Genomic DNA, 26,238 nt, shown 5'->3' on the forward strand with positions numbered 1-26,238 from the left:
CGGCTCCGCGCCTGCAGTGCTCCCCTCCCAGTAACACTCCTCTCTCTCTCTTAGGAACTGGGTAGGCAGCGTGAAGTCTAATTAAGATTAAAATATACTTTTTTTTCCTCCCCTTAAAATAGCATTCTCTGTGTAGAGTATTACGGACGGCATGCCAGCGTGTCTTCGACAATAGCTATTTTGCAGTTCATGGTTAAGTTGCTACTTTGCTATCACCAATCTTTGCTTGTCCCGCAATGCCGAAAGCTGTACCGCGGCTGTTAAATCAGCCACAGCACTACTCTGTACTAGAACAAAAATTCTGCCCATGGGCATAAGCTAGTTAGTTTCTGAATTTTTTGTTTTTGGACAGCTTACGTTATTTTTTATCATGAACATTATTTTGAACTGCCTGTTGTGTAAAATACTAAATTCCATTAACACTTTTATTTCAGACAGAGCTATTTTTTTTTTTACATTGATAAGCTAACTCTCTGTTCTACTGCTATTCAGGATAATCTCTCAGTAGCCTAAATATATTGGGGGGGGGGTCTTTACACAAGAGCTAAACTAGTTAGAATAAGAAAATTAAGGAGATGCAAAAAGGAAAAAAAAACTAATAGCCTATAATGCCACATTTTGGTAAAACTCTTGTTGCTATTTTTTATTTTTCTGTGTTGTTAGGCTCTCTCAAATAGCTCTCAGCAAACAAGGCCAGGATGAAAGACAGACCTGTTAAGAAAATCAAGGCTGCGGAAGAAATAGTGATGCAGTGGGTGGTGATTTTCTTCTGAAACAGCTAAGTATTAGTGCAGCAGTGCAGTAGCAATGGACCAAAATCCTACCCATCTACTGTCAGTGGAAAGCTTTAAGTACATTTTACAAGCAAAATTTGATCAGGGTACCATGATCAACAGTAGCCAGTTTAAGTGCATGCCGATTTGTCACTTCCAGGTGAGAAAGGTCTTCTTTACCTCCTGTCTTCAGTAATTATCCTGTTTGGTGGCATGGAATTGCAGATGCATGTAAATGTTTTCAGGGATAAAGCAATACTGTTCTTAATTCAATTAACAATTAAAGTGTATAAAATCCTTAGTGATGTCCTCAGTCTAGGGCGCCCTAAGAATATAACCAACCTTGTCCACCCAGCTGCCAGTGCTTCTCTGGAAAGATATGTATGTGGCTCTTCACCTCTTTCTTTCACTGGTCACCAAATCCACATCCCTTCTTTTGACCTTGCCTACTATGCAGGGTAGGGAGAAGTGTTACTCCTCAGTTCAAAACAAACCAAAAACACAAATGCCAAATTTGTCTGCTGTGACCATTACTCTGTTTCTGAGCTCCCAATCACTTCACGAAATGTGAGACAGTGTGCTAAAAAAATCCACTTCTCTGTCCTACTTCGTAGGAGTAAAAATGAAGCAATCCCTCCAGGAGAGCTATTACGAGCACTGTGCACATCCCGTCCCTGCGCATGCTCTGTGCTGCTTGCTCAAGGAGGAAGGCAGGCAGGGTGGGGATCCCTTGCAGTGAGATTTCCTTTACCACAGCTTCCGTTCTCAGCTATACATTTATTCTAGGGTTTCAGAAAAAAAGAGAAGTAAATCCTGCTGTTGCAATTATTCAGAGGACTCTTTCCCAGGGTGGCACTGATGTACCAAGAGGTTGCAAATACAAGGCAGGGACATTTTTCTGAAAGAATTCTTGCAAGGTCTCCTGGAAATCAGACCAGAATATCCCCAGCATAACTCTGCAAAAAAATTCTTGTCTGCTATCAGATCCAAAACAGCCAGTATAAGAGAGGTTTTCCATCCTTCGTAGTTAAGTGTTTATTTTTTTAAAACCCAGATAAACTCCTTACTCTGGTTTTAATGCAACTCCACAACTAACTGTGCCAGCACCGTTGAAAGTACGGTCCCTTGCAATGCAAGGATGGGAATGAGGAACTGGGGAAAGATAAACAGCTTGAACGTTGGCTTTGCCACTAAATGTGGAATTAAATGCGCAGATCCCTTCCCTGGGATCTTGGTGTCAGAAGCAAGTATATAATGGCCTGGGAAAAAGCACCTAAGCCAGGACCAGGACCAGCAAAGTAGACCAGGCTGGGCTAAAAACTCCGCAACTTAATTATTGTCCCCAACCTGCACCAAAGCAGCTTTGGCACACCAGCTTTGCCGTTACCTCTGCGAGCTAGACTAAAATGATGCCTTCCTATAAAACAGATGATGTTCATGGCTTAGGTTTGTTCCAGCTATTGCAAAGACAGCCTGGCAGCGGAAACCCTGCTCAAGAGGAGCAGTAGCGTTTGAACCCCCTCTGTCACAAGGTTTGCAAGGCAAATGCTTGGCCTGAATTGCATCGTTCTGCCTGGAACATTATTTACAGCAGCAATTCCTTATGTCTGCCAGGCCCTGCCAAGTGGTGCTCTGAGAGCGAGCTGCAGAATCTTGTTAAACAGTAATTTATAGCATTTTAAAAGGCTGATGAAAGGAATGCATTGTGGGCTAGGAGGAAATACTGAGCCTTGACAGTCCTGATGATCCAAAAGGCTAAGTCAGATTGCCTCAGAGCAACATGTACATGCTCCTTTCACAGCTTCCACAGGCAGCGTCTGAGCCACCACACAGCTAAGGCCACCCACCTTTCCCACACTTCGTGGGAATACGAGAGAATCTCTTTAAATATTCCTCTGGCAGAAAGAAAAATCTTGTCTTGCAGAAAGCTTGGGGTCAGTACTGTCGGGGACTGTATCCCAGGAGCTGAACGAGTGCTGTGTTGGAGCTGGAAGAAGCAGAGCAGCCTGTGTGAGAAGGCTGACTCCTGAACCCCTTCCAACGGCCAGAGAAACCGGAAGCACGGTGTAGACAACGAAGAATAATAAAGGCCCCAAACTGAATAGTCTACAAGCTGAATTAATTTAATGTGACAGAGAGGCATTCATCTACAGACACCATTTGTTTATCAGTGTGATTTGAGAGTCTAAAATAAATGACCAGAGCTTCCACTCAACGTCTAATAGTTCATTTGGTGAGAGAGAGAGGATAAAAAAGGGAACTCATCTCTTTATGGAAATATTAGCAAAACATTGCTGTGAATCAGCTTGGAGTTTGCTTTGCCTAAGATGGAAGACACATAGCTGAACAATGAGATGAGTTTCACCCCTGTATTTCCCCCTACTCTCAAGAAAAAGGAGTCCTGGCAAAAAAAGTTTGATTTACATATGCTATGGCAGAGAAAATGGGAAAGGAACATGCTCTGTAGATCTGGCAAAAGCATTAGAATATGGCACAGATCTCTCTGGTCGATTTTAGAATTCATTCAAGCTGGTAAAAAGATTTATATAGCTAATGCATAATCCTTATTGAGACATAAGATTTTTGATGCTTTTAGGAATTAAGCAAATGTATTGGTTTTACTGGGGATAGCATCAGATAGTATGGTATTATTGTATGCAAACTGCTTGTCTTTAACGATTTACGGAAAAAATCTTAAATAGTGCTGAGAGAAACCCATGGGATTTAATCATCAAAGGATGACTCCCGGCTGATAGTCCCTGCTGATGAAAATGACCTCATGGGATCACAGAGGAATAGGTGTGAAAATAACTAGGAAGAAAGAGTGAAGGCAAAAGCAGCTGAATGTGAATATTTCTTACAGAAGGACAAAGGTGATGGGGATACTTAAATTTGTAGAAACAACAAACATATTCCCATCTGAATCAAAAGTCCCTGGAGTGTGCTGAACCCTTTGAACAGGGGGGCAACATGGTTGTCAGCTAAGTATCACTGAGAAGTCCAACAAACAGAAATCCAATGTTACTCAATAGCTGCTCTAGCAAAATAGGATTGAGAACAACCTGAAGAGATCACCTACTCTGACTGCCCTTCCCTAAGGAAGAATCAGCTATTCTTATGTCATTCCCAACAGACACTTGTCTAGTCTGTTCTTCAAAAGCTCTGTCGATGCTTTATAAGTGCAAAGCAGTAGTCTGATTCATTCAGCAGTGACTCATCCCAGCAAGCACTTTTGCTGCTTCATTATCTTCACTTTTAGAAAGTTTTTTTGTAACTTGCTTCTTCACAGTTTCTGCTAGTTTCCCAGCTAGTTTGCTTCTTCCATCCTGCAGTCTAAGTCCCTGGCTCCTTGCCTTGTGCACCATGCAGGCTTTAAGACTGCTGTTATGTTCTGTCTCAATCTTCCCTCCCTCAAACAAAATGGTTCCAGTTTCTCCCACCTTTCTTTAATATTCTGTTTTCTAGCTCTCTGAACAGTCTCATTGCTCTCCTCAGGACAGTCACCAAGTGGTCTCCATCCTATGCCTGAAACTGGACGTCATACCTGAGCAGAGGCCTTGCCGGCCCTGAGCACAGTCAGACTATTATCTCACATCTCCACGTTTGATCACCCCTGATGGCATGTTGTCTGCTGTTTTCAGCTGTTATTGCTGACTTGCATTTAGCCTGCAACTGGCTGCCTCCAGCTTGTTTTCTGAAAAACTGCTACTTAAGCAATCATCCCTCATCCTGCATTTATGAGGTTGATTATTCTTGCTAGAGCATAGTACTTCACAGCTATCTTTGTTGAATTGCATTTAATTTTTTCCAGACCACTTCTCCAGTTTGTCAAGATTAGTTTGAAATTTAATTCTGTCCTCCAGTGAATGTACACTACTGAGCAGCTTGGTATCTGCAAATGTAGTAAGTATGATCAAATCTATTCTCTCATCTAGAACATTAAAGGATATATTGAATAGTATCAGATCTAAGGCAGAACCTTGCAAAATCATACTTCATAGTGTTCTTCTATTTTGGTAATGAACCACTGAGAACTACTCACTGAGTACAATTTTCTGTGATGCACTGCGATGTGCATTTCTGCAGGGCATGGACCGAAAGGCCACACACAGACCTCCCCCAGCCTCCAAACTGAGGTGCCTGAGATGAGCATGAGCACTGGTTGCATTAGGAGAGCCAGCCTGTGGCTCAAGAGCCACCATGGCTTTTGCATAGCTCAGGTGTGGCTCCCATGCTAAGCTACATCCCAGCCTGGCACCATAACCTCCCCAGCAAAAGAATGTAGTTTTTCCAGAAGCTAGTTCATATACCCAGCTCATCTCCATCATCTAAAGCAGTGCAGGAGTCCTCAGAAAGCACCGTCTCCTCCTCCGGGTGAACTGTTCAGTTCAAGAAAAAGCTTGTCCCTTTTTCAGCATTCCAAAATATATGGATATATTTTATAGCTTTATGAAGATTTGTGCACAGGGCTCCTAATGTCTGTAAAGTTGTGTGGAATGAGTCATACTCTCTGCCAGCCTGGCCTGCTGGCTCTCCTCTTATACAGTAAGAGGGAGAGAGTAGAGGTTTCTCTGGAGCTTCATTTTGGAGAAAGAAAGTGCAAAATGTTTCAAGAGTTAGGCAAGGAAAAAAATTATACTAAACTCAGTCAGTTATTGATCCAGAGTGTCTAAATATAATCTAAGTTCCTGGAGTCCCTGTAATTTTCAAATGAGTCCAGATAGACTTGAGAGACTAGACAAGATGTGGCTCAGTCCTTGAGCTTTCTGAGGAGGATGTTTTACAAGGAGAACTGAAACTACAGCAATACTCAGAGCAACATTTTTACAGGTACTCCCACTCCAAGTGAACTGCACTGGAATGTTTCCGCACTGTGCAGTAATTGGCTCTAATCACCTTTTCCTATGCCTTCTTTCAGAATTTCTCCACCTTAGACTCACCTGCCCTTCATCATCTACCTTTCCCCTTGTCTCCTTGTTTTCTGTGTAGCTTATCCCCACAGTTCAATCTTTACCCCCAGAATAGCCTCAGAACAAAACAGCGCACTAACTAACCCACCGAGGCAGGGCCGTGCTGGGTAACGGGCCTCCTCCTTCATCCGGCCTTGGCACTACCGTAACAGGCAGAAAGCCCTGTGTGAACCTGTGACTTTTGGCTGTGGAGGAATAAATGCCAGAGCCGCAACATTATCACTGCTGGATGGCTTAGTGCAGTGTCTAATCTTGCCCATATTTTGGGACCTGTATACTGGGACCCCAAGCGTTATCCTTTCCCCTTGGGTGCATCTTATTCCCCCTTGCTTTTGCAGGATTTCTTCCTGTCCTCAGCATTTGCCCGCCCCTACTCAGACCACCTGGCCAAGCAGCTGCTCCCCACGCCAGCACAACTGAGGGCCAATTTGGGGGCTGCATTCACCCATTTCATACATCCCCAAGGAAAAGGATCAGAAGAAAAACTAACTGTCACTGCTCTCTAGCACCTAACCCGAGCCCAGGACCAAGCACTGCCCACAGGCATAGCACCAGGCGCAGGCATGCCATGGTCCCCATCGCCTCGCTGGTGTCCCAGGACAATGCCGGCGTTGCTCTGTGCCGCAGGCTTTTCCAGAGACACAGTGACTGCCCAACTGGTGTGGAAATCAGGCTTTCCTCTCCGGCAGTTCCAGCTGCCCTCAGTGGTAAATCACCTGTGTCAGGGAGCAGAGGGATGTCGATAAGGCAGATGCTGTATAATTCACCTGCCTTCTGCTCTAGCACAACAGGGCAGAAAAGGGCTGACTCGTGTCTCTCGTGCTGCTTGTGGAGATGTTGGTAATTTAGCATAGGGATGAATTAAAACAACCCCATCTGACCTTGCCAAATGGCACACTTTTTTATACCTTTTTTTTCCCATTAAGAATATCTTGGCCTTTAGTCCTGATCTGGATCTGAAAATAAAATGCCAGAATACAGGATTTTTCTCCTGGTTCAGAAATTCTTATTTTCACTCAGCTTTACTGCCTGATACGGGCTTGTTGGTATTATATCTTGGATTTGTCACAGAAGATGCAAACGAGCAAACAAACAAACGCCACAAAGACAGAAAATTATCCTTCCTTGGTATGGTAGATACCTTTGTTGAGAAGACCAAAATGCCATGTGAGAAGCCACTTGACCACTGAAGGCAATTTGCCTGGCTACAGTATAAGAACCCATGACATTAAACATAATGCTACCCTGTTGGGCTGCAGGTTAACCATGACGCAACTTCTGTCCTCTCTGCAAGTGCTAAGTTGTCATTTTTATCACATATTTAAGACAATGAGTGTGTCCCGCCCAGGCCTGGTCTATTTGCCTGAGGACTCTAGTCAGACTTATAGAAGTCCCCTATGGAGAAGATATGACTCTCAAAATACCAAACATGTGGAAGTTCAAATTATGTACCACCTGGGCTAACTCTTAGCTGTTGTGGCATCACAGCTTACAGACCTCAGTGAGACAGGTATTCTTTTCCCTAAGTTGCAGAAGAAGAGTAGGGTTAAGGAGATTTAAAATGAGCTGTTGTAGAAGCTGTCTCCTCTTGCTTGATCCACCCTTGTTTTCGACACTTCCCTTGTCTCCCCTCCAACGCTGGCTCAGTGTTGACAGGTTCTCAAAGGATGGGTGGTGACCTTTTCTGACAGCAACATCAGATGTGGTTATGTGAAAAGCACGACAGCTTTGCAGTGACTGCAGGATCGATTTGAGGAGTTTTTTGGGGGAAAGGGTTCACTAGTCAGTAGGCAAAAAGAAAAGTTACTGTGTTTTGCAACAGCTCTACAAGAACGAGATAAAAGTACTTCTTGCGGATACAGAGGGCAAAAGAAAAGCTGATGTGCTTCAAAATAAAACAGGGAGCAAGCCACTTCGTTAGGTCAGATAGTTGAGATAGTAAACGGCAAAGACATCAACGTGCATCCTGATGGCAAAATTTCACAGCCCCAGCATCTGGGTGATGTGGGCCATTTTCTACATGTTAAATTATTCCCCCAAGGCAGGAAAGAGCCTCGTGCTGCCCTCAGAGACAGGTTTCTGCGGGGCACTTCGCATGCTGAGGGTGATGTAGGTGAGGCTGCCATCAGGAGACGATGTGGCAAGCAGGAACGAATCAAAGCGACTTGTCTTTGTACATTCGCAACGGAGGCTGAGTCATTACCATTCATCACCAGCCCAGTTGATGTGTTCATTCTGGTGACAGTTGTTTTCAGGAGAGAGAACAGCTTTTGATGCCTTTTAATTTCCAAAAATAAAAGAAAAAAGGGCTGTCAAGGTAACAGGCATCTGGAGAGGGTGACTGAAAACAGTGTGCAAGGAAATAACTTTAAGTCCCAGGGAAATGTAGCACAAAAGGGAAATGCCACAATAACCAGGACAGCACTGCTTGCTCCTTCAGGTTTCTGAAGGAAATGGTAAGTGGGTAAAACTTCGCATGCTCAATCTATAAAGGAGCTACAATTGCAGGGCAGCACAGAAAAAAATCACATTTTGTTTATAGGGCATTTTTTCCAGATTTTCTTCCTGCTAAGCTCACTGAGTATTTTGAGTAATTCACATCCCTATGTGTCACATCACTAATCTTAAAGCTTATTTGAATCAAGCTCCCAAAAACCTCAGCAGGAACACTGAAGCCTCTTCTGGCCCACGTTGCTCTCAGAGACTGAGATGTGGCTCTGCAGCACCCAGTTAGGCGTTGACTTTGCAGGGGTTCAAGATTGCTCCCATACACCCTCCCGTTGTTTCCAGGAAATGATAAGGCAATGGCCACCCATTGCCGGCAGCAGCCCTGGCCAGGAAGTGTTTCAATGCAAGGTACACAGTGCGACTCCCTAGCCTTCAGCACTTCTCCTTTCCCTTTCCCTCCAGCACCCTCCTCATGTTTTGGCCCCACCACCCTCTGCAAACGCAGTGGTTTCGAGCTGCGCGGCACCCTGACCCTGTCCGCCCCTGGGAAGACGGCACTCAGAAGGGCCCTCTCCCCTTGCAGCGGTCTCCCCTCCCTCCACATCAATGCTTTCTCGCTGCATCTGGCCCTTCACTACTTTATTGTTTCTGTTCTGACATCTCTTTATTTTTTTTTACTGCTCCCTTCTTCCACTCTGTGTCTTCTCATCCTCCTGTAATGGTGCTTCTCTCTTTTCACCACTTTCTTCTTTTACTTGCTATCACCTAAACTGCAGGAGACCTTCACTGAGGCAGAAGCATGCTCCTGTTGAGTGCAGTAGAGTGCAGCTAACAACTAATCAGAGGTGGTACTTGCTTGAAAAAAAAAATCACTTCAAATAAACGAGAATGGAAAAAGGGTAAGGGAAGAAATTTAGAAAAGAGAAGTGATTTTCACAAGTCTATTCAGCAGCACCAGACCTAAGTCTTCTCTCCTATCCATTAAGCTAACCTGTCTTTTTTCCCCTACAGAGACTTAAGCAGGTGTAATTTTAAAGTAAAGAAAAGCAAGATAGGGTCTTCCTAGGAAGTGACTGCCTGAAATATGCTGCACTGCTGCACCAGCACAGCTAGGCAGGGGAACACACCAGCAGCCAGGCCACGCCACACCACCACAAAGCAGTCCTCGGAGGCTCTTGGCTTCTGCCACACCAGCCAGGAAAACCCAGCTCCCTGCCCTCGGCAAGACAACGTCCTGAGGGCAGCTCGGCGGAGAGGCAGCACAGGACAGGGAGGGAGAAGGGGGAGCTCTGCTGCAAGGCGGCACGGCTTTCGAGGGCCTGGGAGGCAACTTCATTGAAGCTCGGAGAAAGGGCAGTGCCAAGAAGGGGACTTTGGCCTGCCTACAAAGCCAAAAGTTCTGCCACAGGATTTGCTGCAGGAATTAGTGAGCAAGGACCTAAGGCCAACGCTGGGGTTGGGCTAGATACTCTAAATGGACTTGCCTCATCTTCTCTCTTGTCTTCTCCAGCTGGATTCTTTTAAGCCATGAACTGCCTAAGGAGACTGGCTGTCTCCATTTTCAGCGCTGCAGAAACCTAGTTAGAGCTTTTTTCTAAAAAAGCATAATAATTAAATATGAGCTCATTATATCTGCTCGTGACTCATCCATTGGAAGCTGTAGTGAACACCACTGCTGTGCTGAAACCCTCTTTCAAGGGTGTGGTGACTCATGCAATTACTAGACAGAGCAATCAAAAGTCAGTACAGGTTCATCGTCATTACAAATTAACTTCCAATAGCAGAGATGTGAGAGATGACCAGTCTAGGGCCCCAGTCCTGCTTGTGCACACATATGCACATGAAGAATCCTGTGAGTGGCCCCAATGAGGCCAGCAAGACTATTCAAGGCTCAAGCATTACCTGAAGACTAAATGTATTTTTGTGCAAGTCTAGAGCCAAGCTAGCTTGTGGGCATGGTCCTCTCATAGACTGAGAGACCTGGCAGGAGAGAGTCTGATTGCTCTATAAAATTCAGAAAATACAGCCACTGAGAGGATCAAAGCAATGCAGAACTAGTACTGACAGAAATATTCAAATAATACGCCTGTTATTGACAGAAAGCAAGTTTTACTTCAGGTATTTTTGCATTATTCACCTGATCATTGGGAAGGACTTCAAATGTGGTAGTGCACCAAAAACAGTAACTTGGGGAAGCTTAATTACAGGAAACATGTCCCTGCTAGTGATTCTGTCCATGAGACAACTAGTGCTGCCTATAGCTTTTCAACTTGTCCAAACTCCCATTGTCACACATAGGTGCAAAAGCGCCCTTGCCGTTGCCATGCTAAATAAAACATAAAATCCTGTGAACGCATGACACTGGCAGAGCCGGGGAGTTTACTCTGGTCAAATTGTCCCTGCAGTGAAATTGAGCTGCTCAACAGAGAGTGTGTGAGTTATTCCCCGGCTCCACCACTGCCACCAGAAAGGATTCACATTCATATGCAAAACCCCCCACGCTCAGGGTTGACACTGTTGCTGTACAGCAGCATTCGCTGCAGTAAGGCGGTGAGGGCAGCGTGCACTTGGAGCCTGTCCTGCCCGCACCTGCTCTCTAACCTAACTCCTTTCTCAGCATCAGGAACACCCCACCTCAAAACTGATCGCAAAGGCTGTCAGCGAAAACGAGAAGCGTTATTCATATGAATGAGTCTATTTTCGTAAGTGCAGATGCGGAAGCTGTTACCACCAAAATGTTTAGGAAACTGGTGAAAGGAAACAGTCTTTCTGTAGCATAGGAACCAGCTCAAGCATTCGGCTCTCAGGCTGCTCCCTTGAGCTGCGTCCTAGCCACCATGCAGCATGCCCAAGAGGATCCAACTGCACCCGCAGAAGAAGATGATGCCTTTGGGGAAGGTAAAGTGATCTTTTATTAAACTAATCCTCCTCCTGCTCAGACCAGACACAGGTTTCTAGTTTTGGTGATATTTCTTGGGTAAATGTGAAGTTCTCTATGGGCTCCAAGGTCACAGGGTGACCAGGGAAAAGGCACTTTCTTTTCTGCACGAGAGAATGGAGAACAAAAGCTTACCAGATACAATAAAATAACTTTCACATCAATTCAGCAGCTTGCTTCCTCAACAAGGAGGTTACTGCAGAAGAAAGCTGGGGGGACATGAAGCATATTTTCTACAGTTGTCGCACTATGCAGTGTAGTGTGTTCGGCATTCAATACTGCAAGTGCAGCTGTTGCTAAAGTAGCTGAGGCTCTGCACAGGGGCTAAAGGTGACTAGCTACCTAATTTTTTTGAGCAAAATTAGCCTCCTCCTTTTTGACTACCAAAAGCCAGTGCACAGAGTCAGTGCTGTAATTACTTATCCCTAAAATGGTTTCGGCCTGAACCTGATTCTTCACTGTTTTGCATCCTGTGCCACCATTTACACGTGTACCAAATGCTACTAGCGCAAAATGGAAGAGGCGCAGATAAGACCGGCTGGAGGAGAAGGACGAATCTAGCCTGCAGTGGCTAATTCCCTGCCATTGCTCACTGCTCCCCTTTGTGTTCAAGTGGAGGCCGGGGGGAGAACCTGCTCATTCAAATCTTCTCCCAGCCCTTAATAGTTTCCAAGGGAGTTGAAAGCACAAAGAGCTGCCTGGATCAGCTCCAAAGACTGTGAACCTTTAAACTCACTTTCAGCACAGCTTCAGCAAACCTCATTTAAACAAAGCTTAGCTGTGGTTGGCATGGAAGACTTAGCAATGAATAGTGCCAAATCAAGTTATCTGAGCCTCAGTGAAGACATCGACATAGAAAAGAAAGCAGTTTCAGTGATGTACTGCCTGTATTCAAATACATTTCTCACATAAATATCTCTACTCTGTGATGTAATCCTAGCTCAGAAGGGCAATGGATTTGCAGAAAGCAGAGGTCAGAACATTTTCATTCAGACAAAGACCCTAATAGTCAAGGGAAGATCTGATGCCACTGGACAAATCACCCTGTTGCATTCCTTACGACTTGCCCTCACACAGGTGGTGGCTGCTTCTCGCAACGAGCCAGACCCATGCTCCCATTCAATATAGACATTTTCAAGTGCTTTGAAGAACCAGTGGGATTTAGGCTTCATTGCTGTTTCTGAAACCTGTAGCCTATGTTCTTAACTAGAAATGCAGGGGGGAGAGGAGACAAACGTGTGCAGGTTATTTGACATTTATATTGCATTATCTAAAGGCAAAGATACAGCTCTTCTGAAATCCTGTCCAGGCTCTCAGCTAAGTTGTTTCTGGCAGGGCCGATCCAGCAATAGTTAGAGAAGGCTGGCCTTTCAAAGGCAGGAAAATTTTTAAAGACCTTTCTATGACCCTGCTTAGAGCAGGAGTTCGGACTAGATGGCCTCCGGAGGTCTCTTCCAACCTGAATTATCCTATGATCCTATGAGGCTGGCAACAGCCTCTCCAGTTTGTCTGTGTGCAAGCAAGAACAGATTTACCCAGCTGCACCCTCAGCCCGAATGTGCATTGGTTCGCAGACCTGCCGGGTGAAAGGTCCAAATAAATAGGGCACCGCTCTATCCTCCCCCTTCAGCCTTCTCTCCTTTCTCCTCAACGGGTTAGCAGGGAAACATTAAATTTTTGGCTGTTATTTCTGCAGCACTGTTGACCCTGGGAGAGCCAGGTCACTCCCCCGGGCTGGGTGGGATCCAAGCGGGGAGGAGCAAGGCCTGTTTCGGTCATGGGGCACCCTCACTCGGGTGGGAAGAAATAGGCAAGTAGCAGCCGTGGGAACCCCAGCAGCGCCGACGCCGGGAGGGAGGGAGAGCTGGGCCCGCGGAAACTGCGAATGGCCGCGCAGGTAACACCACTTCTCCCTCCTGTCCCTTTGGCTAAGCTGCTGAGGCCACACAGATCCAGCCACGCTGGGCGGTGGATCCACTTGTCTCACCCAGGAGGAAAATGTTCACCCACTGGCTTAGAGGTAGGAGGAAGCACAACTCAGCCTTTGAACTCTCCAAGGAAGTTAATCCTGCAGAGGGCTGTGCCAGCATACTTGCTCTTACTCCTGTTTAGGCTGAGATTGGAAGTCAAAAAAGATGTCGTTTCATGACTATACTAGAAATCTGTTTAAAATTTTCCCTGTCAGAAACTTGCTAATTTTGGCAATGTTGGGGGCTGGGTGTTTCTTTCCTGGTAACTCAGAAGGAATATGAAATTCGGGCAAGAGAGGCAGAGCCAGCACCTATGGTGACACCTGAAACCTAAACTGAAGCGACATGCAGACCTGTCAAAACTGCATCATAGATTTTCAGGCCAGATGGAGCCACTTGCCAGTTGCTGAGCTCTGACTTTCAGCTTTGCACCGGCCATAGGTCCTAGGGTGTGGGCTTTTTTCACATCCAGTCTTGATTTCGAAAGTGGTAATGGCAAATCTGCCATGACTCTTTTCGAGTTGTCCCAGTGGTTAGTTACTATCACAGCTTAAAATAGCTGCGTCTTACTTCTAGTGTAATATTTGTCTAGTTTTTGGAGTTTGCTGCTCTCTTGCACAGGAGAGCAAGGACCTCACTAGTACTATATAGATATTTCTCATAAAACTATCAATAGACTGCATTCAAACCACTCTTATCATTTGGCGAACAGACTGATGTCACTGTTTCTATTGAGGTGAGTTCTTTAATCTTATAAGCATTTTCATGGTTCTTCTTGGGATCATCTCCTTGGAGATGTGGACAGCAGCATGGAGCGCACTGCTCCAAAACTGTTACCCCAGGGACAAATCCAGAACTAACACGATCTCTTCGCTCATACTTCATATATATGTACAAGCATCAGTCAATGAATACAAAGACTAACTGAGTCCTTTCGGGTCCCGGCATGACACAAGGGTCTCTTCTTCACCAGATTCTCCTGTACAATCATCAAGTCTTTCGGTGTCAAAATTTCTCAAGGTCAACGCTATCCTGTAACTATGGCCTGTATCTCTGCTCCCAGATATGCCCATACTAAAACCAGATGAAGCAGCTCAGCTCACTCTCTCAGTTGTCTGTTCTCAGTGTTATTCACCACTTACCCCAACATTGTGCCATCTGTAAAATCAGTCAGCCACAATTTAAAGTGTTGTTTAAGGTCATTGAAAAAAAGTGTTAAATCCCATGGGGACACACCCAATTGTGCAGGTCCTCACTAGAAACTGGCACCCCTGCTGGTTCCTCAGCTAGATTAGATCTGTCAGTGAGATGTGCTCTGCATGACCTAAATTGATGTACTCCCATTCAAATTTCTTAGTCAAGACTGCATGCAGTGCCATGTCACATTTCTTACAGAAGTCCAAGCATAGTATCAACACAATTATTTTCTGTGAAACTTTCTATGAAAGTGCCATTGATTATTTTCCATGTCCTTTAATTTTGATTATATGACTCCTACATCAGCTGTTCCATGACTAAGCCAGGATCACTGTCAAGCTATCACCCTGTTAGTGACAGAATATTAACTCATAGTTCTCCGGAAATCCCATGATGTTGCAAGTTTTTTGAAATCAACAAAGAGCTCCTTGAATAGTTTTTTTTAAAAGCTATAGTGTAAAATCCTTTTTGAGAAAGGTAAAGGGAAAATATTTTCCCATTGATACAGACTGTAATCCAGCTCTGACATTTTACCACATGCAAACAAAAATATTTGTAGAATACTTCTGTATTTTCTGCAGCATTATTGATAATTCTACCATTTTCACCTACTAATAGTCCAAAGCATTGTTTTTCCTTACTGTACATTGAAATCCCAAGCCACATAGCTGGATGACAAACTATATACAGAGTATAATATATGTATCTTCACATAAACTCAGGCTGACTCTTGCAATAGCTATTCAAAGCTTGAAGTTGTTCATCCTGAAAGAAGATCTCTTAGTTGATTTGCTTGTTTTCTAATAACAGCCTTGCCCTTACATTCTGCTGTCTACTTCGAAGGATCTGAGGAGACTTTGCAAATGACCATGCTTAGGTTCAGTGAAGCACAACTACCTCCTCTCCGAAACAAGGTCATTGTTTAATAGAGCACGGCTGTATTATGCAAAAGTTTAGAGAAGGAACTATTTCAGCCACTTGAAACTACAGCTGGTGATAGGTTTCATTTCTTTCACGGCCTTAACCACTATACTAATTCAAGGAGAGTGACTTAAGTCTTACATACAGTCAGTATACCTATTTTAGGAAAAACGCTTTTTAAGTTTTAGTGATTGTAAGTGCCTGAGATTTTGACATGATATTTCATTAAAAACACATCACTTCCTGCAGCAGAAAGCTTACCTTCATCTTGTAACCAAACAGACATGAGTTTTCCTAAGGTCAGCCTGAACTGAGGGACCAGGGAACACTTCTGTGGCTCCCGAGTCCAGGCGCAATCCCTGGCCATAGGCTGACAGCTTGCTAGAATGAGCTTTGGACATGAGTCAGCTCTCTTGGCAGGCTCTGGGGTCCACAGAGAAGAAACCTGAGCACTCACATAGCATAGGAGGCATGACACCATGGCTCCAGCACAGCCTAGGACCATTGCTTTGGCACAGCAGGTCATCAGAGATCAGCTCAGATGCATCTGTGCACAGAGTCTGCAAGCCCCCAGCTCTACACGGCAAGCACATGGGCCTGGGCATTTAGTTAGCACTGATCAATATATCTAGATGGAGAATGCACAGGAGAATTAGAAATTAGACTGTAATTTATTACAGTGATTACAGACCTTTTCATACAGCTGTTCCACACTGACCTCTCCTCACATCTGCATTTCCCACCTCCTGTCTATGCCTTCTGGCTGTGCCTATGGTAACTGACCTACTTTTCAGTTGTTCCCATACAGCCAACACCAAATCCAGTCAATGTTTCCAAAGTATGGGGAAAAAAAGCAAAGCTGTCTTTTTCATAATGTTGAGTAAGTGTCCCAGTTCAGTAGACAAGAGCCCTATTTTAGAAAGTGCACAGCTAGGTGTCAGAGTCCCAGAGGTCCTCTCCTTGTCCAGCACTGATGTGCTGCTAGGGCACACAGACACCCTCCCAACACTGCTGTCCATCAAGGCTCCCAGCAGAACTGTAATTACATCAAACTTTTAAGGTATGTTTAAAAAATGTGCAAGATGATTTAACATTCTTGTGAGCTGTCCTTTTAAAGAATTTTAGCTCTGGGGTTTGGGATCAGCTTTGACGCCTAGCTGAAATGAAATGTAGCTACTGTTCATGATTACACGCTCTGCCTGATGTATCGTAACATACCTGCTGATGTTAGAGAAAAATGAGGGAAAAGTCTTGGATACAACCTGAAAGTTGAGACATGTTCTTCATTCAGCAGCAATGCAGGTTAAGCAATCTTTTTGTTGCCCAAAACAAAACAAGATGCTCTGCCTTCCTTGGAAATATAGCTCAATGACTTGTCTCTCACATGGGAGGGTCAATGTCACGGCTTGTCCATGAACCATCAGACCAGGCTTCTTTCCATGCCATAGCCAGCCAGTTGTTCACCCACTACGGCCAGCCACACTTTGCTGAGAGATGACTAATGTATAGCCACTCTGCACACAGTCTATCAGACTGACGCAACTTCAGACAAATTAAGTCTACTGAGGATATTTGTGTGTATGTATCAGAACTGTATTCCAGGGGATGTGTACCTCAAAGAAACATACAGACATCCTCCCGCCTGTATTTTCACCCAAACAATATTTTACCTGTCTCCATTTGCTAAAATACTGAGTGCCAAATACCTAAGAAGTCTTTAGTAATGAATGATCAACATCCATGCGGTGTATTAAGTATGGTGCTTCTGCTCTCTGACTAGTGGGAGATTATGGATAAATGTTCTGAAAATCTTTACAGCTCCCCACCAGCCCTACCTGTCCTTTCAGCTTGTCTCATGTTCCCAGAGAAAGTGTATGGCATAGTCACTGCAGTGTAAGGAAAGAAAAATCCCAACACTTCATCACCAAGGCAACACTGTTTACTTGAACTAGATAGATCGATCTTAGTATGTTGAGTCCCTAAGCTCAGATTTAAAGTATGTTTCTCCAACAACACAGACAGACCTACCTAGCAAGCAGGACAAGAATGGTGCTGAGACGAGGGTGTGACATATGGAGCATGTATGGTTATTCCTGTTCATGCTAAATGCTTCGCTCACCTGCTTCTTACAGCTGCTTCTTTGGGGTTTTGGTCAATGGGCAGACATGGAGCTATGCAGAACTGTGGGAGCCTGTTGTGGTTGAGAGAGTCAGCGTGAGCCATGGTCCCCACCCTGGTCGTCCCCACGCCAAGCCCTCACGAGCCTCTGCTCCTCCGCGCTTCAGCTGGCCCCTGGCAGCTGGAGTGCTATTTTTAACATGGCATGAAGCTCCACATTTGCAGCAGAAATGATTGATTCCATGATGCCTGGGATTTAAAAATAATCAAAATCAGAGGCACTTTCTGCTTTGTTGTCTCCCTGTTTTTTAATTAAAGGTCTTTGATCCTTTTTTTTTCCTTCTCTGTGTCTTGAAAGCAACTTATTTGGTTCATATTTGTTGACAGTATTTCTAGATCACTAATAACAACAGCACTGGAAAAAAAAACAGGTCAAATAAACAAGTGGCATGTAACCAGCCCTTAAAGAAAAGAGGAAGGTGTTTACAAGCCAGAGAGTAAATCACTTATTAGGTGTGCTCAGACAACCTGTTAAGCTTTCAAAACAAGTGTCTGGCCAAAGTTTGAAACAAAATTGCCTTTCCTTCCAATGGCTTTTTTCTGTTTTTAGGTTGTTTCTGTAAAAAGCTCAGTGAAATGCAAGTTCTTTGTTGTCCAGTGCCATTATTAAAGTAACAAAATAAATGTAGCTGGGTGAGAATGAGTTGATGGCATAAACAGCTTCACTGATTTAACAATTCGAGGCACAGTTCACAATCTGTGAAATAAGCTTCCGCCTGCATATATGCTAAAAACAAAGGTTTTGTGGTTGGTGTATCAAGGGTGTGACTGTCACAAAACAACAGGGTCAGGAAGTAGAGAGTTCAAGGCTACAAATGAAAATATTACAAGAAAATAAATTAAAGAAACAAGACAGAGTAGCCAAGCACTTGACAGTGTCACAGAGGCACTAAAAGTTGGTAATAGGATGATTTCCTATGGTAGGATTCCCCACATCTCATCATGCGCTTGGGGGATGGTGAGGTTGTCCAGGCTCCAAAGAGTTTTAAGCAACGTTTCCAAAGCTCCCAAGCCTTGATCTGGCATTGAAGAAGAGCAATCAAAGGATTTGTACAAGGGTCCCACTGTGGCTGTTTTCCAACCAATCCGTTCTTGCTGTCGCAATTCTCAGCTCTACCTAAAGCCCTCCTGCCAGAAGGTTGTGCGTGTGTGCTGGTGGGTGTGCACTTTCACACCCTGACGAGGTCGGGTGGGCAGGCTGCACCAAAACATTTACTCTCTGAAGAGCTACTGATTGATATTCCTGTGCCTTTGGCAACTGAACAACAGGTGAAGCAAAACCACTATAGAAATCCTGAGCACAACAGGCTTGAGTTGCATAACTTGCAAATATGAAAGGGGGCTGAGACTGGCAGTCTGGTTTAATTACAGGTAGCCTGGGAATTGGAAAGTTCAGAGCCCCAGAGCTTACGAAGTGATGCCTACAATTTAAATAACCAGTAAAAAAAATTGAACCTCCCTGAAAAGACAAAAGGCAAGGGGGAAAAGAAAGGCAACCACAAGAGACTGAGTAGAATAGAAAGGGGGATTTTTGAAGAAGTCGCACTGGGAACCAACCCCTGCCTGAACAACTGGCAAAGGATAAACACATCTGGACTGCATCCAAATTTGGGCAGTCTGAATGACCTCAGTTCCAACTTTATTAGATATTAAGTTTCCCATGTCCTCAAGCTGGTTTCCTTAGGTTCCCCATAGAGTCAAGCGTGTGTGCACACACGCGCCCTGCAGCAACCATTTACCATCACAACGATGCTCTACTTGGCCTTACATAGGCTGCCTCCAAACAGGACTTAGTAGCTGAGGTATGGCATACACAAAGTCAGGCTGCCACAGTGTGTTGTGCCCTGCCACTTGGCAGGGACAGTCCAGCGCCCGGGTGGTTCCCACAGCATCACTGACCAAACCCACGTGTGACCAGCACCACGGGAACCACCAAATCTAGGCCTTTGCTGCCCTCGTAACTACATCGTATGATCCTGCCTAGAGTTAACAAAGACCCACCCCAAAGCTCTACAGTACAGGGAGGAAGAAAAGGCACCAAAAATACCCCAAACCCCTAAACGCTCAACCTCCCTGAGCCCAGCCCCTCTGTGAAATGACTGCCCTGTGAAGCAAAACCCTCAGCTGCACCGAAAGCCTCAGTCTGTCTGAGTTGCATGTAACATCACAAACAAGTACTTGCAACATCTCCTGTTTCGTCATGTGAGGCTCCTCTTTTGGCGAGCCCTGTCTTCCTGCCTCCCCTGTGACTGCAGCAAAGAGGAAGTAGCCAGAAGTGACAAGCTTTTGTGCAAGCATTTCCATGATGCTCCGATTTTAATAAACTGCTTGTGAAAGGGACTCTCCCTTCCTGAAATCTCCCACACTTTCTTCATACCACGCAATACAGAAGTGAAAAATCCCACCTTTCCTCTGAGGAGCGCACCTGTAATTCAAGAACTGCTGCAACTGAGTTAAAATCCAGGAGCTTCCCTGAAGGGATCTGTCAGAGCCTCCCGTTACAGAAAAGAGAATGACAGCCTCTCAAAGGAATTAGGATGGCTAAAACAGGGTGGCTAAAAAATTCTGTGAAAACATTACAGTTATTATATTCACTAAATTTTCAGAGGACTCCTATAGAAGCCCGTTAGAGATGGTCTTACGAAAATGTGTGTCATTCCCCTAAAGCTATTCAAAGTTTGTGAATAAAAAGCATGTGGCTAATGAGGTCATTTAGCATACAGATTCCATGGAATAAATGCAGTTTTATTCTCATCTTTCTCATTTCATGACAGTTCAGTGCATAGCTCTACTGCAAACATGGACGTGACCTAGTAGGCACTGTGTTTGTCTCAGCACAGTTGTTGTGACTGTGTAAAAATACAATCTTCCTAACTGAGAGCTCCCTGTAAGTCAGTCCTGCATGCTGAATTTTCTCACTTCAGAAGAAAAAAAAAAGCAGGATAGGACAGGACCCAGTTAACGTCACAGAGCTAACAGAGGTAGTGCAGAGCAAATGAGATGTTGTTCTGCCTTGCACATCACCAGCCGACCTCAGAGCTCACTGCAGCTGGGGATGGTAATGAAGTAAAAAGCAGGGAGAGCACAGCCTGCTTCCTCAAGCAAATACCTGATCTCTGTGGTGGCACATGGAGAATCTGTCTTAGTTATAAACTGGTTGAGTCTGGGAGTTGTAGTTATGTCAGGACTGAAGGATCAGGTCATAATGTGCAGCATTCACACTGAGCTATCAGTTTTCCCTCTCATGATCATCTTCAGTGAGAAGAGCTTTTTGAGATGGAGATAGTTTGAAGCTAGATAGCTTCTCTGAGATCCTGCTAAAAACTTATACAAGGAATACCACGCTAACAATGCTATTGTATGTTTAACAACTGAGGGTCTTTCTTATTAATGGAGAGGGGGAAGCATTGAAAAGGGTCCATATAAAATGTTCTTGAAGTTAAATGAAGCCACAGGAGAAGTAGAGCCCTCTAATACCACTGAGTTCAGGTCTGGAGTTGTGTGGTTGTAGCTTTTTTCATTTCCCATGGAAAGGCAGGCAGTTTGGAAGGTCCTGGTCTGCTCTGCCTCTTCTAGCTCTCTGTGGCACTTTCTGCTCTTTCTATTCCTGATGCCGGTTGTGAGCCAAGGAAGAGTTAGCTTACTCAGCAACACCAGCCACTGACTAGAGCCAAGCTGCTGTCGCTAATCACTTCAAAAATCACTGCACTGAAAATAGTACCCAGGGTCAGATGTTCAAACACTGCTCTCATTTAACTGATGTCATTTAACCTCAGATACAAAGCTACACCATGCCCCTAATCGATACAATTTCTTGCTTTATGCTAAATAACCTTTGTGATTTTTTAGTTCGAATCTACCCACAGCCCCAGTGATGTGGCATGAAAAGCTGCTCTTCACCATTCCTAGAGGAAATGACTGCTACAAGTGGTAAAACACTCTCACGTGAAAGGCTGGTTGGACCAACGAGCAACCTGTATCTCTCCCACAAGACGTGTAGAAGCACTTGCACTTGGGCTTTGGTCACAAGCGTCTCACTGCTGGAGACCCCCCTCTGCTCAGGAATCTCACTCTAAATACGTGACAGATGCACTTTGGGATCATTACATTACACAGGCAGGCTTTTTGTCGCGCTCCCCCAAATGGCATTTCATCCGTGCTGCACTTGCTTCATATTTGCTATATTTAAGCCACAGAAATATGTGCTTATGAGGAAAAGAGGGCTATAGCAGTGTCTTAGAGGCAGTAAGGTAAAGAAAATAACTTCTCTAGGTTGTGATCATGTGTGCAGAATTGTAGGCCAACACAGGGAAGAAGGAGTGCTGTCAGGTCGGACAGCTGTGAACCTTGAGGACCCAGCTTGGGTCCCACTAATACTGATATCTATCTGGAACTGATTTCAGGGCACCTCCAGTTTTATACTAGCATAATTGAGGGCAGAAATTGCTTGGCACATTTGCCCCAATGACTTTTTCTAGGTTTCTGTTATGAAATCATCATGTTAGGAATATGCAGGAATGCAAGCGTCCAGCACTGCAGTATTCGTGCGTGGCGCCTGATACGGAAACTTGCATGGCATTACTTGGCTCCTTTCCCTCCATACCAACCTTTGCATCCTTCTTCTATCTAGCCATCATTTTCCCCAGAGCATGCCCTCCATCCCTGCAGTTTCTTCCCCTTCTTGCAGGGACTTGCAGGGACTTGCGGGACACCCTGGGTAGAAGGAGCACAGAGGCTGTGTCTGTGCTGCAGTGGAGTGCAGATCATGGGACGCTGAAGAGACTGGTGCTCCCTGACCTGCTCTTTAAATCCATACTGATGGACTTAAGATACTTTCAGCTGTTGCTAACATATCCCACTGTGTCACTCCATAGAGCATCTATTCTTCACAATCCTTGGTCCTTTCAGGCCCATTTGTTGGCTTTATAACAAGGAGTGGACAAGGAGGGAGCTGACTGAGCTATGCCTGCAGTTCACACTGCAAACGAACAGTGTGTTTGGGCCTGTGTTAAGAAAGCACAGGCTCTCTCCTCCTCCGTGCTTCGGAGCTTGCCCCAGCTTTGCTGCTCAAGTGCAGGTGAAGCTGCGAGGGGATGGACACGGGCCTTGGTCCAGGTTTGAAGTGCAGCCCTGGGGGAGCCAGCAAGTCTGGGCAGCAGCCGCTCCTGCCTGGAGTGGAGATCGTGTTGCTCTCTGAGAGGCTCCTCTAACGAGTGCATGGGGGGAGCTCCCGGGACAGTCGTGGGGAACAGGAGGCTTGTTGGAGGGAGCTGGGTCTGGGCACCTGTGAGCCAAGGAATCGGAAGCAGCCAAGAGATTATTTAAAGATTCAAAAGAAAGAACACTGTGGAAGTTGGCATCCGACTGTCTTTTTGTCTACAAAGCTGAATCCTTACCCAGAGGCAGCCTAACAGAGCCCTCCTGATCTTGTCTGCATGTTGGTTGTACTGGGCAGTGCACTTTACCTGTGCGGCGGCCCTAGGCAGGTATCTCACCTGCTGGAGACCTGTGTGAAGGGCTGAGTCCCATTTGCTGTACTCCTCCGGTTAATGTGGGGAGAGGGTTTCGAGGCTGTCCAGCAGCAGGTCAAACCAGCTCATCCCTAACAATATGGAAGAGGCTGTCTGACAGCCACACTCTCCAAAAACAGGCTGACAGCACCATACCTGGTGCTTGAGATCTCTGATCATCACAGTAGCTTTGATCATCTCATCACATAGCTGACTTCCAGCTATCTAGGAAAGTAAAATAAGTTACCAGCAGTTCTTCATGCACCTTAATTAGAAAACAAGGAATGCTTTTCAAAAACAACAGGGGGAAAAATAAGGCCAGAGCTGCAGTAATAGACATGCCATCCACACACTTGGCACGTACTTAAGAGCGGCTCAGCCGGCCCTCGTTGCTAGGCAGTCTGAGAAACGGAATGCACTGCTCGGCCAGACCCTCCCGTGAACTCCTCGCATTGCCACGGAGAAACCTGCCCTGCAGAGGGGCTGGACCACGTAATGTCGGATTTTGAAGGGGGAAAGTTCTGGGGGGAAAAATGGAATTGGTTGCTCCTCCCTCCTGCTCCCCCCAAGTGATACATATGAGTGCAGGTAGAGTGTACGCTTGTGCATATGTCTCCTGAAGTTAACTGGCTATCTTCCACGCTCACGGGTGCACACAGCACTCTTCAGACAGTCAGTGGGAAGAGTTCGTGCTCTGACAGCAGGTGATCTCAGACTGCCACAAATGCAGTACGGTGTAATGAAGAAAGAGAAAAGAAGGGTAACCTATGGGAATGGTTATCCCTTACCATACACTAGAAGCTAAAGGAAAGTCCCCCTTCTGTCCCTAACCCTCTCCCTCCACACCCACAGCATGCTTTTCCTTGGTGTGTTGAGCATGTCCTGACCGCCCTGCCACAGGGCATACTCACTGAATTACACTTCAGTCATTCCCAAAGAGCTGTGCTGAGCAACTGGTCACAAGTCCCTGCAAACTGAATTTAATCCTGAATCACTGCAGAACATTGGCTCAGGTCACTTTTTCTCATGTACTACTCCAAGATCTACAGGTGGAAAGATTTTCAAAAGCAACATAAAGAAGAAAGTAAAATGAGGAACTTGAGGGTGGAGTAGCAATACAGTGATGGGAAGTAAAAGGGCGGAAATGGTTGCACAGTAGTTAGAGGATGTAAGCAGTGAAAAACAAGTGGGTATGAAAAGCTTTTAGGAGAGCAGCAAGAAGTGTTACAGGATGACAAGCCAGATGAGCTGGGCAGGTACACATCAGAGAGAAGGTATAAATATGGGAATGAAGTCAATCCAAAGAGCAGCATGGGCAGGGCAAACTACAGAGAGTAGGAGAGTAGCTGGAAAGAGTAATGGCAAATTTGCCTATGGTCAACCAAATCTTCCAGTTAAAGACTCAGGCCTTGCCCAAATTGATCATGACAGGGGTCAGGCTCTTGCCTTTTAACCTTCTCTCCACACTCTTCAGTAAAAGCTTTTCCAGATGGTTGCTCTGGCACCCATAGTGGTCCCCAATCTCAAACCTGTTTGTTCATCTCTTCTTTGGACTGCAGTCCCAAGGTGACAGCACTCAGGATTGCTACCTGTGTTCGTATAGGAGGCTTGGCTGGGTATGACACTTGCTGGAGACATCCCTGGGGACGTCCATCAGCAATATGAAAATGTTGTGTGCTTCCAGGCACCCTCTTCAAAACAAATGAGTTCTGATAGACCCATAGAAATATAACAAAGAGGAGTTACAAGAGCAAAAGCCAACATTCAAATCGTCTTCCTGAAAGGCTAAGGCAGGCCTAATTTACCTCAGACATCTGAAGCTCTAAGACATCATCTGCGTGCCCATCCCCCACTTCCTCTAATCTCTTGATAATCAGAAAGTGCTAAAGATAAACCTTCACATGAATTGCCGCCTGTATGGTCTGCTAAGCATTGTGACTGGGCTGTCTACCACCACTAACCCCTGCTTTCAGATGTCTGAAATCATCCAGGTCCAGGTTAAGTCCTTATACTCGTATAACGGACCTAAGACCCCACATTAAACATGGGAAATCACAAAGATAGCCCACGTTTTCACAGGGTCCTCCCAGAGTTTTCCTCCATCCAACATCTTATGAGGGGAAGCAGGCTTGCCCTAAGACCTCTGTCCAGATGATAGTGTCCCATTTCCCCTTTCTAGGTTTTTCTAGATGATACAGCTGCAATGGACCTGAAGGCCCACGGTTCTCCCACTCTGCTTGTTTGGGGATTGGGTGGGCTGGAGCCAGGGAGGTTATGGGAAAACTAAAATACTTTTCATTATATTTGCCACCTAGACTGGTAACTGATGTGTATCAGCCAGAAAATTCTGCTCAGGCCTTGCAAGAAGCCTTCCAGGTTTCTGGGAGGAGCACAGCAATTAGGTATTCTCAAATTCTAATCTCTGATAATCCTGATTTACTCTTTGGCCTCGGAGCAAAGGCCAACAGAGAGCAAATTGCTCCTGTAAAGCCCAGCAGGTAACTGAAGTACTCTGGCTTAGTTCTCTCAGATATAATGTGGGGTTACCATTGCTGAGAATTAATGTTTGTAAAGGTACACTGAAGCTGACACGGATATGTAAGTGTAACGTAACTGGCAACTGCTGTTTCGGAGAGGTTACTCCATTTTCTGGAAATTAAACTAGAATCAGTTTTGCTGTTGTCCCTTCAAAATTTCACTTAGGACATTCATGCTGACCTATTTCTAACATAACAGCAGATTACACTGCAATACTGTGCATAATTTAGAGGAGTAGTAGCATGATCACAGCAACAATACAAAGGCAGCTTCAGTTCCTGCCTGACTACGGAAGGAGGCAGCATTCTCTGGCATTTTCTACTGAATTAGCAAAATAAGATACACCACGCACAATGACCGACCATCCTTGCAAAAGCATGCACATCAGTCTGAATGCATGTTCAGAAGGACTAAATGGGGCAAAGATTTTATCTAGAGCATCCTTAAACCTGCTCAGTCTCCTAGCAGTTTCAGCAAGCTACAGCACTGGGAGCAGGGAAGTGGGAGGGTGTGGGGGGTGACAGAGAGGAGGGAATTAGGTTTCCGTGTTTGCTGCTGCAAAAATGTACTGAGAAACCAAGAGAAACAGCTCACATATCCCCCAGCACATGTATTTGCAAAGGAGAGAGAACATTTCCTTGGAAGAGGAGGCTGCTAACAGATGAAGCATTTGCGTTTGCAAGCTTAAATTCAAAAAAATCTTCTGAAAGATAAGGCCAAAAGAGCCAGAGGAAATTTGCAACATGGGACACACAAAGTAATTGCCAAGAACTACTGTAGGAGACTCAAGGCTGA

The 26,238-nt window shown here is 45.2% G+C and overlaps 1 protein-coding gene across 2 annotated transcripts in view; it reads left to right on the forward strand.

Annotated features, from left to right (window-relative positions):
* The first annotated feature begins 10,951 nt into the window (after window positions 1-10,951).
* RIPOR2 (RHO family interacting cell polarization regulator 2) overlaps window positions 10,952-26,238 on the forward strand; it is a 73,228-nt gene continuing 57,941 nt past the window's right edge. For both annotated transcript variants that reach the window (XM_026115669.2, XM_064506941.1), the window contains exon 1: window positions 10,952-11,089. In XM_026115669.2, the coding sequence (XP_025971454.2) occupies window positions 11,029-11,089 (61 nt within the window). In that variant the 5' untranslated portion in view covers window positions 10,952-11,028. The remainder of the gene's footprint in view (window positions 11,090-26,238) is intronic.

The sequence above is a fragment of the Dromaius novaehollandiae genome, chromosome 2 (assembly GCF_036370855.1).
Source record: "Dromaius novaehollandiae isolate bDroNov1 chromosome 2, bDroNov1.hap1, whole genome shotgun sequence".
NCBI classification, from domain to species: Eukaryota; Metazoa; Chordata; class Aves; order Casuariiformes; family Dromaiidae; genus Dromaius; species Dromaius novaehollandiae.